At 43.0% G+C, this 17,296-nt stretch overlaps 1 protein-coding gene across 1 annotated transcript in view; it reads left to right on the top strand.

Moving 5' to 3' along the window:
• The window catches only part of tspan9a (tetraspanin 9a), a 62,015-nt gene that overhangs the window by 38,883 nt on the left and 5,836 nt on the right, over positions 1-17,296 (top strand). Inside the window, exons 2-5 of the mRNA XM_076081634.1 lie at positions 5,880-6,071; positions 8,880-8,954; positions 16,120-16,221; positions 16,592-16,723. Of these exons, the coding sequence (XP_075937749.1) occupies positions 5,880-6,071; positions 8,880-8,954; positions 16,120-16,221; positions 16,592-16,723 (501 nt within the window). The remainder of the gene's footprint in view (positions 1-5,879; positions 6,072-8,879; positions 8,955-16,119; positions 16,222-16,591; positions 16,724-17,296) is intronic.

The following is a 17,296-nucleotide window of genomic DNA, read 5'->3' as shown; positions in this document are numbered from 1 at the left end:
GTTTATTCTGGGCCTGAAAGCACTGTTTCCCTCAGCCACCATCACAGACCCTGTGAATAATTCACTTGTTATACAACTGACATGAGCTTTGCACTATTCAATGGGGAATGACTGAGATGCCTTCAGGAAGTCCAGGGAGACGGGGATAGGGAGTTTTACTGGAAAACTGTATATTGCCTACAGCTTCGATGTCTTCCATCATCTAGATAAATACTGTGTAAAGAGATGGGCCTCATAATGGAAGGGTTAGGGTTTCATTCGACTATAAGTAACCATGCTTCACTGACAAATGTACAATTTACAACCTACTCATGATTTGTTCTTGTTTAAATTAGTTTTTTTGTTGTTTTTTGAAGCAGCTTCACTTGCCCCAAGTGTGTTATCCATATTTATGTTTAATTTAAGAAAAATTTCAAGGATAGCCAATAGGAATACTCCTCTGAAAAACACGTGTTTTACCTTGTAGGCTTAAAAAGTGGTTCTGAAGGAAAAAATGTATTATCCGTAGAAACCTAAACCACAACTGCAGCATGCACTCCTCTGGTGTCCATCAAACCATCAGTAAACGTTTCTGCTTCTGTTTGCTTCCACTGGTGCAGTTATATACAGTATATATATATATATATATATATATGCAATAATATAATATAACATAGATGTAATATAGTTAGCAAACAACAAAGCAAAGCGGTGTACTTAGTTGTGTTTTGGAGTATTTGAATGTATGCATGAAAATTGTCAGTAGCTGTTAAGTGGCTTGTTGATATTAATACATTTTGCCTATTATTATACACATTTTGTACTTAAATTCAACAAACAACCATTAAAATGAAGTGTCAGCGTGCTGCTATTGACACACACACACATGTGGGTCGGATACAGCTGCTGCTTTGTAGTGAAGCTGAGCTTTAATGAGGAGAAAAGGGAATCAAATGGCCGTGTTCCTTATTGAGCAAACTGTTGAGCCATTAACAATAAAGGGACTAAAACCCCGAACTTTTCTGAAGGACATGGTGTGTCAAAGAAGAAAATCAAGACTGTTAATGTGAAATATAATTGAATGTTCTTCTGCACCACCTAGGCTTTATTTTAGTTTGCTCCAATGTGACCACCATGGAGGATAAATACAGTAAAAGTACGTATTTATGAGGAGGAAATCTTTTTCTGACAGGTGCACACAAACACTCTCTTGAGAGTCTATTCTCAAAATGAACCATTTTTCTTTCACAGCATGCCTCAAAGAAGACCTTTTCCACTTGCTGGGTAGAAAATACAAATAGCCTGTGTTTACTTTCAGGCTTTTGTTCCCCTCCTATTTGATGTTTACATTTGCTTTATCACGCTTGTTGTTCTGTGATTCTGATTCCCTCCCGTACTGTAGTTGGCAGGCTATTTCGTAGTTATACAGCAACATGAATCACGGGCCTTGCGAGATCACATGATGAGAAATGAAAAATCGTCCTTTATCCGAGGTCTTCATTTCAATGCAAAATCAATGCTGAAGCAGAAGATGTGTTGTGTGCCGCAGGACAGGAAAGTTTTATCCCAATAAAAAGAAAGATGGAGTTGCAGTAAAGGGCAGAGGGGATCGTAAAGTGATAAAGTGGCTCCATCCTAAAGCAGTGCAGTAAGGTTGGCATTTTCCCCAATGTTATGGTTTATTGTGCTGTAAGGGTAGAAGTGCTTTCTAATTACTTAAACAAAATGTTTGTTTTTAGTATGGCACGGCAGATGTCTATGGAGGCTTATTATGTCTGTGTAAAACGCCTTATGTTTATTTACCCTCTGTTTTAAAGCATTAAGTAAACTGATGTAAGAGACTCCAACACACACACTCTCAATGCACTGACAGCCACACACACACACACACATATCACTCACTCAATAAAACTTTAAAAACTCATTCACAGGAGAGTTGAGCCACCGAGGACAGTGGTAATTTGACAAAAGCTGTCATTCTCTATGACAGGATTGTGACTTCTCTGAGTGATCAGGGTGTTAACGGGTCAATATCATCCAGCCTCTACGTAGACACACACTGCACAGCCCGCTCTCAGACCCCCCTCTGTCTGGGGGAGATTGAAGTGGGGTTCCGTGTCGAGTGGCTCCGTGTCACTGAGCCAGTTACTGCAGCGACTGATAATTCTCTGAGCCAGCCATTCGGATGAAGGGTCAGCCTCGATTTTCTTCTTCTCTGACTCTGAACTCAATCTCTCTTTGTCTTCCACACATCTCACGGGCGCATCCAATCTTTCTGGCTTTAATGCTTGCTAACCCTCTTCCACACATCTTATGGCTTGACCCCCTTTACCTCTCTTTCCTGTTTGAAGAAAGTTGCCTTACAGTTGATTCACCTGCTATTATTGCAGCTATTTCCACCCTGAGCTTGTTAAAGGGCCACAAACAGCAGGGCCTGATTCATCCAGTTAGATAGATTCACACCTCATGTCCTCCAATTTCCTCTTCTCGAAAGTGAATGCTGCTCTACTCCTCTCCTCGCTGCTGGGCTCCTTTTGTCACTCCTTCCACAAATGACATTTAGAAACCAGACTCCATTCTGTCCTGTCACGGAGATGCTCTAAAAGTATTGCCCAACACGTGTGGAAAGGGCACACATTCCTGCTGTCGGCTCTAACCCCTTTTCCATTGATTTCTGAAAATAAATCTTGCTGTTTCAAGCACGATATTACACGTGCCCAGCATCCCTCCCTCCTGTCGGAACTTTTCCTGTTAACTTTCCAAAATCAATTCAGTGTTTAGAGCAACAGGTTTTTTTTTTGTTCCAGACTGCAAATAATTTGTCATTATCACGGCTGGAAGATATGTTCCGATCAGCCTCCAACATCTCTGCGCTGCGTGGATCCATGGGGGACCCATTGTCAACGAGACAAAGCAGCCAAGTTGTTATGACAGTGTAGCTAAACCAGAAATACATATTTAAATATCCAGAGGGCTAAAAGACTCACTGTCCCTCACTGAAGCTTGTTAAAATTGAAATAGTAGTGGACCTGGCAAGCCGTCATGTGTCACCCTCAGTTGTTTGATGATAGGGTCCGCGCTCTGCAAAGTTGCATCCATGAATTGTGAAAGCAGAGTAATAGCCCAGAGCAGCTGTGCGAGCTGCACAGATTTTCTAAATTGGCATGTAGCATTATGCTGGCTCAAGCTAGCTGCATAGATAGGGACCCTAACAACAAGGGAATGTGTAAACAGCGGCAAGGTCAGTAGCACTTTTGGACATTTCTGCTGAGTAGATCATTTATTAAGAGTGAACACTGGATCTTCAATCAGAAAAAAGTCAATTGCATCAGTCGGTGTATTGACTTTCATCACTCATTGGTCATTCAGATCAAAAAAAAACCATCATTGTATAAACATTTTTTTCTCTGTGTCCCTAGAAAATATGGTAATCGGCCAATTTATTCCTTAAACCCAAATGTTAATCACAACCCTGCAGCATCTGCCGCTCCGATTGATGTAATAACAATGAATGCCTTAATAGAAAGCCTTCTCCGTGACTGTTTACAAGCCTCCCCGCTATTTGGGGATTCCCTGGTCCTTTCCCCGCAGATGAGGAATCACAACATGACCGCCCCACAATTAAAAGCAGATAAGGAGCTCAGCGGATAGCCTCAAGGTCGAGCTCAGACGCACGCGCCAAGGTCGGATAGCCGAAGAGATCAGAGCTTATGCTGAAGGTATTTCCTGTGGCACAAAGGTCCGATGACCGCATGTTGTTGTTGTTGTAGTAGTCGTAGTAGTGGAAGCAGGGCAGAGAGATTACTCCTGGTAGGCTCAGATCCGACAGATTGTGCCGGTGGCTGGGCGGTTTCACAGTCACTTAAGAGAGCGACACACTTGGACGAGCTCCCTTCACTGGGCATTAAACACAATTAAGTGAAGGCACTGTAACCCTCCCCACTTGGACTCTTAAAGCTCCTTGTGTTCCCCTCGCGAGCTTTAAGACCACTCCATCTATCAGTCCTCTCGAAAATTCCTCCCCTGCGTCCTCGAACCCTTCCTCCATAATCTGTCCTTCTGTAGAGTGTCAGCAGTGATATCGTCCCCTCTCTGCATGGGGGACATGACCTTTACCGGCCTTTTCAATCGACGCTTTCTTTACGCCTTTTTTTTTTTTTTATCTAGGAAGCATAAAGGGCCAGTGGGGGCCTCCCAGCAAATACAGTTGTCTCTGAATTATTTAGATGATAGATGATTCAAAGTCTTACCAGCACCACTCAGAGACCACTCGTTCATTCTGGGTGAGAAATCCAATGCGACTTTACTGTCATCTATATGTGACTAAACTCGTGTCTTTTTCTTAGAGTGTGCTGGGCGGGCAGTGTTTACAGCCTCCCTTGCCTTCAACCTTGACAGCAGCACTCAGGCTTTTATTTGTTAGAGCTCTGACTATCATTCACAAAATCACACCCTGGGCAGCGCAGTCAACTCTCAAATAGGGCTTTTATCTATCCTGACTCATTTACGCTCAGTCCTGATTCTTTCTCTCCGCGTCCTCTCTTTTAATTGCATCTAGTCATTACTTAGTCCTGAGAGGGGGCTGCGTGAACTCAGTTTATTTATCTACAGATCCTATAGGACTCATTAGAGCCAAGGTGTCTCTCACCAGCTCATGAGGCTTGCATTTGACACTCCAAAGTTTCTCTTACACATCATCACCTAACATCTCTGAGAGCCACTTATGAGTTTGTTGTACTTGTCGTGTGCTTGGAGTCACTTTGTTTTACCGCGGTGCGAGTGTTTGTGTTTGTTGTGAAAGTGCTGCAGCACATTTCCAGGTTTGTTGTCAGTTGTGCCATTTATCAGCTCAGTGTTGTCAGATCCAGAGGTGAAATGCCGTGTGTGGTGGATTAATTAATTTGTTTTAACAGAGAAGAAGGAAGCAGAGATGTATTCATAACTCTTACCTGATGATGACTGTGTGCGTGTGCGCATGTAGGTGTGTGTGTTTGTTTCACATATTGCTGACAGGCGTTAAAGTGTTCTGGAGCAGTGGTGCAAAGATAAGAAAGGAAGAGGGGAGCGGTGTGAACAGAGGGCTGTGGTGTGATGATTTACCATGGTGCCGTTCCATATTTTACCTCATTCCTTTTTCTTTTTTTTATTCATGGCAAGATTGCCCTGGGTATTTCATTATATTAGGTGCAGGCAAAAATGTCACCACTTACCTCCTAGCCGATATTTCACAGAGCGGTGGGCACGCTGTATGGCTCTAATGTCTGATAGATGGACCAGCACATCAGTAGATGGGACACTTCGGCAATCGGAGCCCTCCGTAAACACTTCTTTGCATTAATGGACCTCACACACACATCAGCGGGAGCCCGGCAGTGTGACTGAGGGGAATTAGTGAATTGCTCCCTCTAGGTGAAGTTCAAGTCTACTGCGGGTGGTTTTTGGAAGGCTTGGAAGTTTTCATTTGAGAGGGTGGCAGTAATTACATCTCTGTTTGTTCTGGATTTAACGTAATAAGCTCAAACATACAAAATCAGCGCGGCCCAAGTCCAATTTTTCCTCTAATCTCTTGCGGAGCTGTTATTGGCTTATCATAATTTTAATTGGTGTAAACCCTCTTGTTTTTTTTGAGCATGTGTTTGGTGATGGATGACTGTGTGGGCAGTTGAGCCTGTTGCGTTGGGCTTTTTGAGCTGGGATTTGCCTTCATCTATAGCTGACATTGCTCTGTAGATTACCCGTATTGTTCAGAAGGTCTATCATTGTGTTACGAGCAAATCCTGCCAGGGGGGAAGAGAGCTGACGATGACCTTTTTTTTTTGTACATAATTGCTGTACCTAACCCTGAGAAACAACTTACCTGCTGTTGGTTTGCTAACCTTGTGGTCTGTCTCTCCTTGCAGTTATGCGGCTGTGGGCTGCTCGGCGTGGGCATCTGGCTGTCCGTGTCGCAGGGCAGCTTCGCCACCTTCTCGCCCTCGTTCCCCTCGCTGTCGGCTGCCAACATGGTCATCGCCGTCGGCGCCATCGTCATGGTAACGGGCTTTCTCGGCTGCCTGGGTGCCATCAAGGAGAACAAGTGCCTGCTTCTGAGCGTGAGTTCAATCTACATGCGGTACCTACGCAGTGCCCCGTTATAAATGAGAGCCACGCAGACGACTGTCTCAGGATTAACTCACACACGGCTCACTCTTACTCTCCTCCTTTGAAATATTCTCATATTCCCCGTGTCGGCCATGCAAATATTGACAGAAACGTCTTGGAGACAACCTCTCACATATGTGGCTGTCTATACACCCACACATGCTGCTCACAGGGCAGCGAGAACTCAGCAGGGTATCTGTATTTGTCTTCCAGCCAGAACCTCAGCGGAGGTAGCCGACTGACAGGAAGAGTTTATTCTGCATTGTATAAAACCTCGGGAGCTCTCAAAGGAAAATTAGAGCTGAGCTGAAAGATGCTCCCTTTCTGCATATTAACACCAACACATTCATGACATCTCCATGGCTTTGGTCACATCCCAGAAACAGAGCTGTCAGTCAAGAGGCCTTCTGTGTCCCCAGCATGGTTGAATTACTGTACGTACATAGCGCACTAAAAGCACTTGATATTTTTGTGCTCAATAATGTAGGATGTTCTATTATTCATTACAAAGACTCCTCTGTCTTGGCATTGTACTGTTTGCCCAAAGTTGTGCAAGTGTTTTATCTTAAGCAAAAGTTAATTACGAAAGTTCAGTGGAATGAGATTTGTGTGGACTGTCGCAAAGAAAGAAAAGGAAACTTTCATGTATGGGAACTTTAAATGAAAAGTGGAGTTTCGGCTTTTGGGTACTTAACATCACAAACAGCTCAATCCCTCGAAGCTCTTGCATCCGACCAAAAGCCCCACTAAATCCTCTGTGTTCGACATGGCTTCCTTCACCTGCCTAACAACTGTGAAGCAGAGAGAGGAAGAGAGCCGGGTGCAGGTAAGGGGGGGGGCGAGAAAGAGAAATTTTGTAAATTAGAAAAAAGAGCGACTGGGAAATCTAGAGGTTCCAATGTTGTATTAAGTCATCAGCGTGTGGCAGCGTTTCATATTTAGCCGTGATAATTCGGTGTCTGCTCGGAGTTGTTGTTTTCTTAGCATGACTGTCCGGCTCAGCACACCCAGGGGTGGAGTGTGGGAGAGCAGGACGTGGAAACATCAGAGTGGGTTTAGATCTCCCGCAGCAAACGGATCTGAGCGTCTACCTTGACATATTATCTCTGAAGTTTCTCTGCGGACAACTCTCTCTGGATGAGAAATATTCACAGCCCAGACATCCTTTGCAGTCAATTTTCATTCTCTCTTTTTTGCTGCCAAAAAATGTTTACTTAAACAAATTTTTTTTTTAAAGTGGGAGAGATATAACACTGAAATATCTGGCAGAAACTCTTTAAAACCCTGAAAGTGTGAATCGCTACATACGCCCACGAATCTGTGTGTGTGCATACGAATACACACACTTTCTCACACGATCATCAGAGCACCACCAATTTAGTGTACCGAAGCTGTCACTTTAACTTTCAGCAGCAACAGTGACACGCTAAACTGGCAACCCAGATACTTAACCAACAGCAAACTGACGTTACCATTTCATTTGGGCCTCGACACAAATAATAGCCGACCCCCTTCCTCCCATATGAGTTTGGAATTAATGGGGTTTTCTAGAATCTAGGTCTGCCTGCCTCCTCCCATGCTGCGCAGAAGAGCTTGGTAAATATTGAGCTGAAGGGGAGTCAAGTAGGGAGAGGAGAATGGTAGATGAAATGCATCTAGGGAGGTCTTATGCCTTCTTTCCCTCCTCTCACACGTCCACAAGCCCTCCAGCTCTTAGATTCTCCTTTTCTCCTCCCTCTGTCTCTCCCGCCTCCTCCTTCATCTCTCGTTGTCTGTCTTTCCTTATCTTATTTAAATGGTTTTGAGTTTGTGATTGTTGCCTTGTTTTTATTATTGACGAATCTGGGTTGCTGTGTATTCTGCCCACAAACTGAGATCTGTAACCTTGAAGGAATACTTCCAACACGTAGCAAAATGTGCTTATTTGATATCTTGCCGAGAATCACATAGAAAATCGATCCCACTCTTTCTGTATGCTAAATTAATCAGTTAGTCTAGCTTTGCACAAACACAGCAAACGGAGGGAAACAGGCTTTGTCCAAACGTAACAAAATGTGTATACCAGCACCTCTAAAGCTCGCTAATTAACATGTTATATCTTATTTGTTTGGGTGTTGGGCTATTTCTTGGCTGGGCAAAGTAACATCCTGCAGTCCTGTTGTCACGGTTAGTAAGGCTGTCAGGCAACCAGCAGAGTCTCCAGTCCAGCACATTACTTCCAATAAAAGTGTCCTTTTTACACTTTGTGCTTTGTACTTAAAGAAGATATAATGTGTTAATTAGGGAGCTTAAATGTGCTGGTAGGCAGATTTGGTTACATTCGGACAGAGCCAGGCTCTGTTAAGTTAAGCTATATATACTGTATATATTCACACGTAACTCTCGGCAAGAGCGCAAATAAGCTTATTTCACAAAAACTATTCATTTAACCTGAATTGACTGATGGTGTTTCTTTGCATAGCTACAGAAGGAATCACATACTCACACATTGCATTTGAAGGTAGAGTATGAATCAAAAGCACTGCAAATCCCAGATGCAGCGCACATTGAAAAATGTATGTTGTAAACTGTCATGCATGTCACCTACAGTCATGTAATTGCTGTTTTTCCTCACATCTCGTAGCACTCAGAGACAGAAATGACTGCAATAGAGACCTCTCAGATTTATTTCCAACGTGTTTTCAACGGCATGACAAGGTAGAATAACAATACTGACAAGGCAATTGTTAAAACAAGGCTCTCCTCCCTCTCTTTGACAGTTCTTCATTGTCCTGCTGATAATTCTCCTGGCAGAGCTGATATTGCTCATCCTGTTCTTCGTGTACTCCGATAAGGTAAGTTAGTTTCATTTTCCATGTTGTGCCTGGATGTTAAAGCCAACGTCTGTCATTGTTCCAGTCAACTCTGTAACGGTTTCTTCGTGCAGTCTACCATATATCATCATATATGTGTACCCGCACTGCAACGGCTGTCTGGCATATATCACAATTTGAACAGCCTAGCCTTGGAAAGTTAATGTCTTAAAAGTTGTGCACACACACTAGCACACACACTGGAGCAACTGCATGAAGCAATTAAAAGTCTTAGTGGTACAAACATATCTATCTCCAGTTGCTTCCGGGTATCTTGAGTTCACTCTTTTTTTGGGGTTGTGTTTCTCAGACAGGAGGTTGAATATCTTTATTCAGCCATTAACGCAGCGGTCAAAGGTTAGGCCACAAAATGCAGCCCAATCCCCACCAGTTGGCTCCCTGTAGTTGGCCCCCAGCACATTTCCCATGACCCCCACATGGGCTCAAGTCAGGTGAATGCCTGTGTGGTGGCAACAGATGATGCTATGTAAAGCTCTGGAGATTACTGACATCCAAGAACAGACTGGATTATACTCTGGTTAATCAAATGGCCCCACAAATGTTTCATCCTGAACATGACAAATGTCTTGCGCAGGGAAAGCAATGTTTTCAAGGACGCGTCGTTGATAGATCTGTCTATTTATACATTCAAAGTCTCTGTCGCCCAGCCCCCGGGGGCGTCGGCTAATTCTCACTCTTTGTTCTGAGGTTATTGCTCAAACTTAGTCTCTTAGGCAGATAAAGGAATTCATTCAGCAACCAATCCATTCTCAGATTTGGATCAGGTCTCGGAGGCACACCCTGTCTGGAGTAAATATCTCTGTTGCCTTATCTCCAAAATATTACCGGCTTAACTTTGGAGAAAAAAAAAAATCCAAACTCTGATCCCTCCGGTGGAATTTAAATAGAGAGTCTCTTGACTTCACAGCAGTGCCTTCCCATCACCTGTGAAGTCTGGAAAAGATAGCCAAGCTGGGCTGAGTATTTCTTAAATGTGAAATTAAAGTCTGCATTTGTGCCGAATAGGGCATTCCTCTGGCAGAACTGTCTGATTCACACCAGTACCAGTAGATAGCAAACCTATTTTTTGTTTCTCCCATCTTGCCAAATTGAGTGTTTATCCTGCACTAGACCCTGATGGGTTGTGGAACCACGATAATGCTAATCACTACCCAATATATTTCCCTTTATTGGTCTTCAAATGTCATTGGAAAGCAAGGTCATTACAGCAAGTCATATGTCATTGGAGATGGCATTATCAGACTTCCTCCAAATGAGACATCCTGCAAATTTGAGGAAATTGTGTGGCGCTGATACTCAGACTGCATTATATGTTAAGAATGTCCGGATTAGATGAAGGGTAATCGCTGTCCATCACGCAAGGCCATCAGACATTGCTCTGTTCTTTTTCTCGCCTCTCTCCAGTGAGATCTAGTATGCCGTGTGAGCCTCTCCTCATCCTCTCCTACAGGCTGTGATCAGAGGAATCACTAATTCACTTCTGCTATTTGATCTTCTAATCACAAGGCATTTATTAACAAGTCTGGAAGACATACAGTAGTTGGCAGCTTTTGAATGTGTATCGTCAGATATGTTAGTCTTTCAAATAGGTCATCTTTAAGTCATGAGTGACGCCTCTACAAACTGTGATCTTTCCGGGTGACAAGCTGTCGACGATATGTAGGGAAGAAAATGAACATATAGTATCTGGTTTTGCTGGAGGGAGACATTTTTTTCACTGCTTTCATTTAGTCTCCCCCTTATTTCTGCATTTCCACCAGTTTAATCCTTCTTAAGAGGTTCTGCTCTTTCTACTTAATGGAGAATTTCTCTCCCTTCTTCCTGAACCCAGCAGTCTTGCCTCCAGGTATGGCTTAGGTACCCACTCATTCCCTCCACAGCCCAGTGGTGTTAAGCTCTCTGATTAAATGTAGAGGCCGTAGTATAATAAAGGCTGGGCCTGCAGTTAGCAACCAGCTGACTGCAGCAGATGGCTGGGCCACAAACCAGATTACAGCCATCCGTCTTTAACGATGTGACCTCATTGTGCCGCCGTTGAACCAACATGCCGAGCCGAACACCAGTTTAGGTTAACTAGCTCAGAATGAGAAAGCAGAACCTGGCAAGCAGAGAAAAGGAGCACCAGAGCATGTTCATGGGAGTGTAGGGAGAAGGGGAAATGCAGGTGGACACATGTGAGAGAAAATGTAAAGTGAGGTATCTAAGGGAGGGAAAGGAGAGAAGATGAATGGGTTAGGGAGGCAAGGTGTTGGAGGAAAGAGGTAGAAGTACATAAATATAGTCTAAAGGGAGAATCAAAAGAGGACAAACGTGAGGTGAGGCATTCCTGTCGTCTTAGAAAGAGAGATGGGATAAAGGCAATGATGTCATGGAGGAGGATGACAGGTCAATCACATTATAGACTAGTTCAGAGAGCAGAGATGGTTATGCCACATCCATGATTTATCTAGCTAACAACCCAGCAAACCGGCACACACATCTAGTCATAGTTTACAGGCGGAATTATGTTCGATCCCTGGCCATGCTTTATCTTTTTCCAGACCAATTACAGAGAAGTCGTGGGGGTCATCCCCTCGCTCTGTTGAGTGCCACAACCTCAGGCTACCCGGTACAGGCTTGCAGAGCAACTGAGGGAATTAAGTATCCTTTTTAATAATGTGCTGTTGGGGACCTCTGGCTGTGATGCTGCTTTTCTCCACATCATTTATTACACTTTCCGGGCAGTTAGCTAACGCACTTGTCCAGAGTTGAGCAATGAGAGCAACAGTAAAATATTGTTATGTTTGATTCGTAGGGTCCTCGAGAGTCAAAGGACGTGACAATTACAGCCAGTGTGACCTGACAATATACACCCAAGAATGATTGAATGATTGTGGAGCACAGTGTAAAAGTACTGAACACAAAGAGGTGCCAAGGAGTGAATGTAACAAATTACATGTGGAAAAAGGTGTACAGCTAATGCTGTAAGATGGGATGTGACCGTCACTTCAGTGTTTGGTTATTAGCTAACACTCTTTCAATACTGTTGTACAGAATACTGGAGATAAGCCAACGGAGTCTCTGTGATCCGACAGTACAGAGAACAACCTGCTTTCTTTTACTTGAAGGAAAAGTACAATTTGTTTAGATGTGCAGCTGTATAAGACTTCAGAGAGTGAGTCATGTTTAAAGACTGAAGACGGGATGAAAGGGAGGAGAGGAGGTGAATACTCTAGAACATGCAATGGAAATTTGAAGAATAGGCCTGCAAAATGGACAGTTTGCCCGTCAAGAGTGCTTTCTTCTACAGTGAAGACCATCAGGGTTGGTGTCCATTTCCAGTTTTACAGTTGACATGAATGAATGTGAAGCCTGCTTTAATGGAAAAGTCCATGTTATAGTTTTCCTATTTTCTTTCTTCACCGTTTTCAACTTATGGTCATCGAAACTTACCCCGACCATAACCAAAATAACTTGACCTAAATGTTACGGTACAAATAAGTTGCCACCCACATTGAATTATCGACCGATTCCACCAGCCTTCAATTTGACTGTTTTGGTTCCCTCCCCCCACTCTCACTCTCACCACATTGTCTCTGGCCACAGCACGTTTTTAGCCCAAAAGCTCTAAAAACCCACTTTACTCTCCCTACCGAGCACCAACCGGCAGACACACAGAGTCAGTGGCTAGCTGGTGAATATAGTGACGCATTTAGCAACTTAGGAGCCAGATATTTTTCTCAGGAGCTGGTAGGGACCAAACCAGAGCTAAAAGGAGAGTGAATATTAACCTTATGTTCACCACATGGCCAGAAATAATGTTGCTCCGTCTCCATAAAATCATATATATTAGAGGTTTAAGAGATTTTTCATTGAAAAGTTGGTGTTCTTTGCTTCTTTTCTTTGACTCGTGCCTTGTCTCTCCCTCAGTTATGTACTTTATGGTGGGCTCATGCATATCTCCAAGCTCTGTTCTCCTGTGAGTGTGCACAGAAGGTGGCAGACTACTAAAACTTAATCTGGCTATATTTTGACATACTGAATGTACCATTTGTCTGATTCCACAGACGGCTTGTGTTTTCATTTAGTTAGCTGCTTTCACAGAGTGATAATATGTTTACTGAACCTCCTGCATAGTCTTTTCTTTCGTGGAATTGTACTGCAGAGACTGTGATTCATTTGGAATTAAACATTGTTTGAAGATTGTAATCCCTCAAAGTGAAAAATAGCGGTTGGTTAAAAGTGAATTAAACTCAACACAATACACTAATTGCTCTTCTATACACGCATTACACCACCTACTGTAAACAAGCAATACTTTCTGGTGTTTTGCGAGGAACTCAAACTGCCTTCCGAGACACCAGTTGTTAGCCAGTCGTCCTCGGAGGCAAAACTAATGAGAAAGAGGGAATTTCACCGGGGTGCATAATCTCTACACTTGTTATTGCAGAATGTGTCACCTGCGTGGCACAGATGTCACCTTTGCATTCTGACCAGGGAGATTGGATTCAAGGTGCATATTCAACATTGAATGACCAAGAAAAAAAATCTGATCTTTCACATTTTTGCAAAATGGGAGCGAGCAGTCAGCTCAGTCATGGCAATGCACTCCAGTAATGAGTAAGCAGTGTTGCTCCATATATGCACGGTGACAAGTCCCAGTCTACCTGGTCCCCGAGGTGTTTACCTGTCACCAGCTCTGTCAGTAAGGAGTTCTTGTACATGAATTATTAATAATGTCTCTGTGGGATAAACCCCCCAAAATATGCTTGTGAGATTTTGGTAAAATTGAAGAAAATAAATGGTGTTGTTTAAATCAAAGAAGAAACTGAAAAATACATGAAGAATAACGTTAATACCTTACTATTTGGTAAGTTCAGCACTGACTGGCTGTATTGTATTATTACAGCGTCGCAAGTGACAGGCAGACAGGTGTTTATCAGACACTCCACCACCCACTCTCTGTTCTCCGCTTTTGTGCACAGTGATAGAAAACACACACCAATTTGGATAGAAGGCTTATTCCTTCAATCGCCCCGTCAACCTGTATATCTGCTCTGTCTCCCTCTGTTTCTCCCTTTATGTGACTGTTGTGTGTTCACCTACGCTGGCCGAGCTGAACCCTTTAGATGTATGTGATGAATGTGATGAATGTGCTGTCCTGTAGCTTCCTGTAATGCTGAGCATGGACTTGGTCAGCCCAGAGGGAAACCACAAGCTTATCTATAGTAATGAAAAGTACGAGCAGGGTGTTGTCAATATGCCACATCTGAGGAGTTGCACTGATGCCCTGTGGAGACTCTCAGAGAAAAGTAACCTGGGGTTAGATGTTGCCAAAGTAAGGCTATTTGTGAACAATTTCCTGTACCAGTAACATGAGCTTCAGTCAAGAAGTTAGTTTTCATCATCAGAAGAAATAGGCTAATGCAACAAAGAATGTGTATGTATCCGCTCCTTTTGCAAGGAGAGTTGCATCATCAAATCCCTGTTTGTTCTGCAGTCATCTGTCTTCCTCTCGTTAGCGGTAAATCTGGATCATTACGTTTCATTTCAGGCTGCAGCAAAGACTCATTGGCGACTCAGAAGATGTTTTTTTATTGTAGCAGGGCCCCCCTCCCCCCCTTCATGCTCTCTAGTGACTATGTTAGCGCGAGGAGTCAGTAATGAGCGAGCAGCATCACGTATAGCCTAGATGGAGAGGAAGAGATAAAGGACAGAAACAACGTACGAGGCACAGATTGATGATGCTGCTCTTCATCTCATTTTCCTGCACAAGGACAGATTTACAAGGGCCTGCAGCCCGAGGTGCACTGCACAGATACGCTCCTCTGCATCAGCAAAGTCACCGAGCGAGAAAGAAGAGCGCGATTTGAAATGATACCAATCTTATTTCAAAGGTTTTAAAGGATGTTTTAAATGGGTTTTGCATGATTAGCGATAACTAAAGCATTTTATTGCCAGGGGAACTTTAATTACTCCGTAACAAAACTTTTTTGGCTTTTATATTTAATTCAGGAAATACTCACCAAACAGGGGTTTTAGGATTTTTCTTCCCATCGATAAATTGCTGAACCACTTAATTTAAAGCTTAATTTAGATTTCTGTTTGGTCAAATGGAGATTTGGTCTAACTCTCATACTCAGTACAGAATACAGGTAACTGCTGAGCTACACAGGTAATTAGTCAAGTAACATTAAGATTTTTTTCACTGAGGGATTTACTGAGCAGCCTCCAAACAATGTCTAACTGAAGACCAGTTCTACCTCTCTGAGTAACGAAATTGAAGAATAGCTGAAAGTAGCTTGTTGTGTCAGGCGGTGACAGCCATGATGCCGCTTCTCTTATTGTGTGAAGAATTTGTTTATTTATTTTTTTCCCGGGCACAGACTGAGGCCTTAATCTTTAACTATTAAAGCGAGTGCATTTTGTTTTGTTGCAATGTAACTTGCCTGTGAAGATGTGTGCATGGTTCTGACGGTGCATGTCATCTTTTTTCCCAGTAATAATTACCCCATATCTGAAGCGCCTCTCAATCTGTCCAGGCAGTTGGCAAATCCCCACGGGCAGCGCAAACTGCAGGAGAACAAAAAGCTGTGATTTTGTATCTCATTAACACATCTGATGAGATATTAATCTCCATCAGACATGGCACGACCCTGAGCATATTATTGGGGTTCAGTCAAGAGGAAAACGATTTGCTTGCTCTGCTGAAGGGCATGAGTGTGTGGAGCGAAGCAACACATGACGTGTGTCAGATCTGCAGTCGTCATTCAAAAGTCCAAGTGACTGTAGCAGGGTTATTTTTAGATGACAAGAAAACAAGCTACCTGTAACTGAGCTGCTGTTTGTTTTTTATGTTGGCAGCCACAGGTACTTTCTGTCTTTAAATGTCAGTAACAGTGAGCCGTCTATGTACCCTTCTCATCATGACTAAAAAACACTTCACTGCCACTATTATCATATACATGATCATGTAAATCTGTGTGAAAAAGACGTAGACGATGAATGCGCCCTAACACTTAAGCTTCAACTACCTGCTCCAATATAAAGACTATGATTGATATTAAAACTCAATTAACACTTCTTCAACCGACCCCTTCAAACCAAGGTCTCTAATAAAGGCCGTTGTTTTCTTTTTCGTCTTCAGGTGAGTGAGAACGCCAAGCAGGATCTGAAGGATGGGCTGGCTCTCTACAACTCAGAGAACAACATAGGCCTACGAAATGCCTGGAACATCATCCAGGCAGAGGTAAGCAGACCTCACGCCATGCATTACATCAAATATTAGAAAAATTAGCCTGAACGTTCACTCGCAACCCTAGAAGTGACACATAAATGCAAAGTTTTACTAAAATATTCCAGCTAATGTATTCCCTGGCGTGGCAGTGGCTTTAATGCAAATTTAAAGTCAAAACTAACTGCTGAAGTACGCCTCACTCCATTATTGCAGTGCTAGCAAAGGGACTAATTACAATACTGGTTACATTAAAGTTAGTTTGGCGGGAAGCATTAACTCATATTTTGTCCGGTGTGTGTGTGTGTGTGTGTGTGTGTGTGTGTGTGTGTGTGTGTGTGTGTGTGTGTGTGTGTGTGTGTGTGTGTGTGTGTGTCATTCACAGTGGAAGTGCTGCGGTGTGATAGCATACACCGACTGGCACGAGGCCCTGAAGGAGAAGGTAGTACCTGACCGCTGCTGCCAGGAGCATTACCAGAACTGTGGGCATAACTCCACGAACATGTTCTGGAACAGGGTGAGTTCACATCGGCTGTAATATATTCACAAATATTTTTTTATTGTTCATGCACTGTATGAAGCATAACTGAATGGGTCTACTGAGGCTCAATGGGTCAGAGAGCCCCTTAGGTTAGAGGCTCTATTTGAGGTGACTGTAAACATTTCTCATTAAGTCAATTAAACAACTACAAAGTGGTTCAAAACGACCACAAAGAGATGCAAAACGACCAGAGACGCTAAACGACCACAAAGAGACGCATGTTTTGTGTTTCTTTTGGTGGGTGTATGTATGTATATATATATATATACACACAGACTTTAAAGTTTGTACATTCACAAGGGACATAACAACCATACATCTTCGGTCCATCTGTTCAGTAGTTTTTCATTTTTTGTCTTGTTGCTGATCACACAGGATTTGTTTCCATTATGTATTAAACAGTCGCCGTTTTTTTCCTCAAAAGGCTTGGAGCACAACGTTCAACAATCTCCCTCCATTACAAGTCTAATCTGCTATATTTGGTCTGGCATGCGTGGTTTGTTAGCAGGTCCAAAGTAGGGGATTAAAAACTGTAATAAACTCTAATCG

Source organism: Anarhichas minor, unplaced genomic scaffold (genome assembly GCF_050575085.1).
Source record: "Anarhichas minor isolate MPS153535 unplaced genomic scaffold, ASM5057508v1 ptg000083l, whole genome shotgun sequence".
Taxonomy (NCBI): Eukaryota; Metazoa; Chordata; class Actinopteri; order Perciformes; family Anarhichadidae; genus Anarhichas; species Anarhichas minor.
Note: the sequence above shows the minus strand (reverse complement) of the source record. Positions and strands in the feature narration are given on the sequence as shown.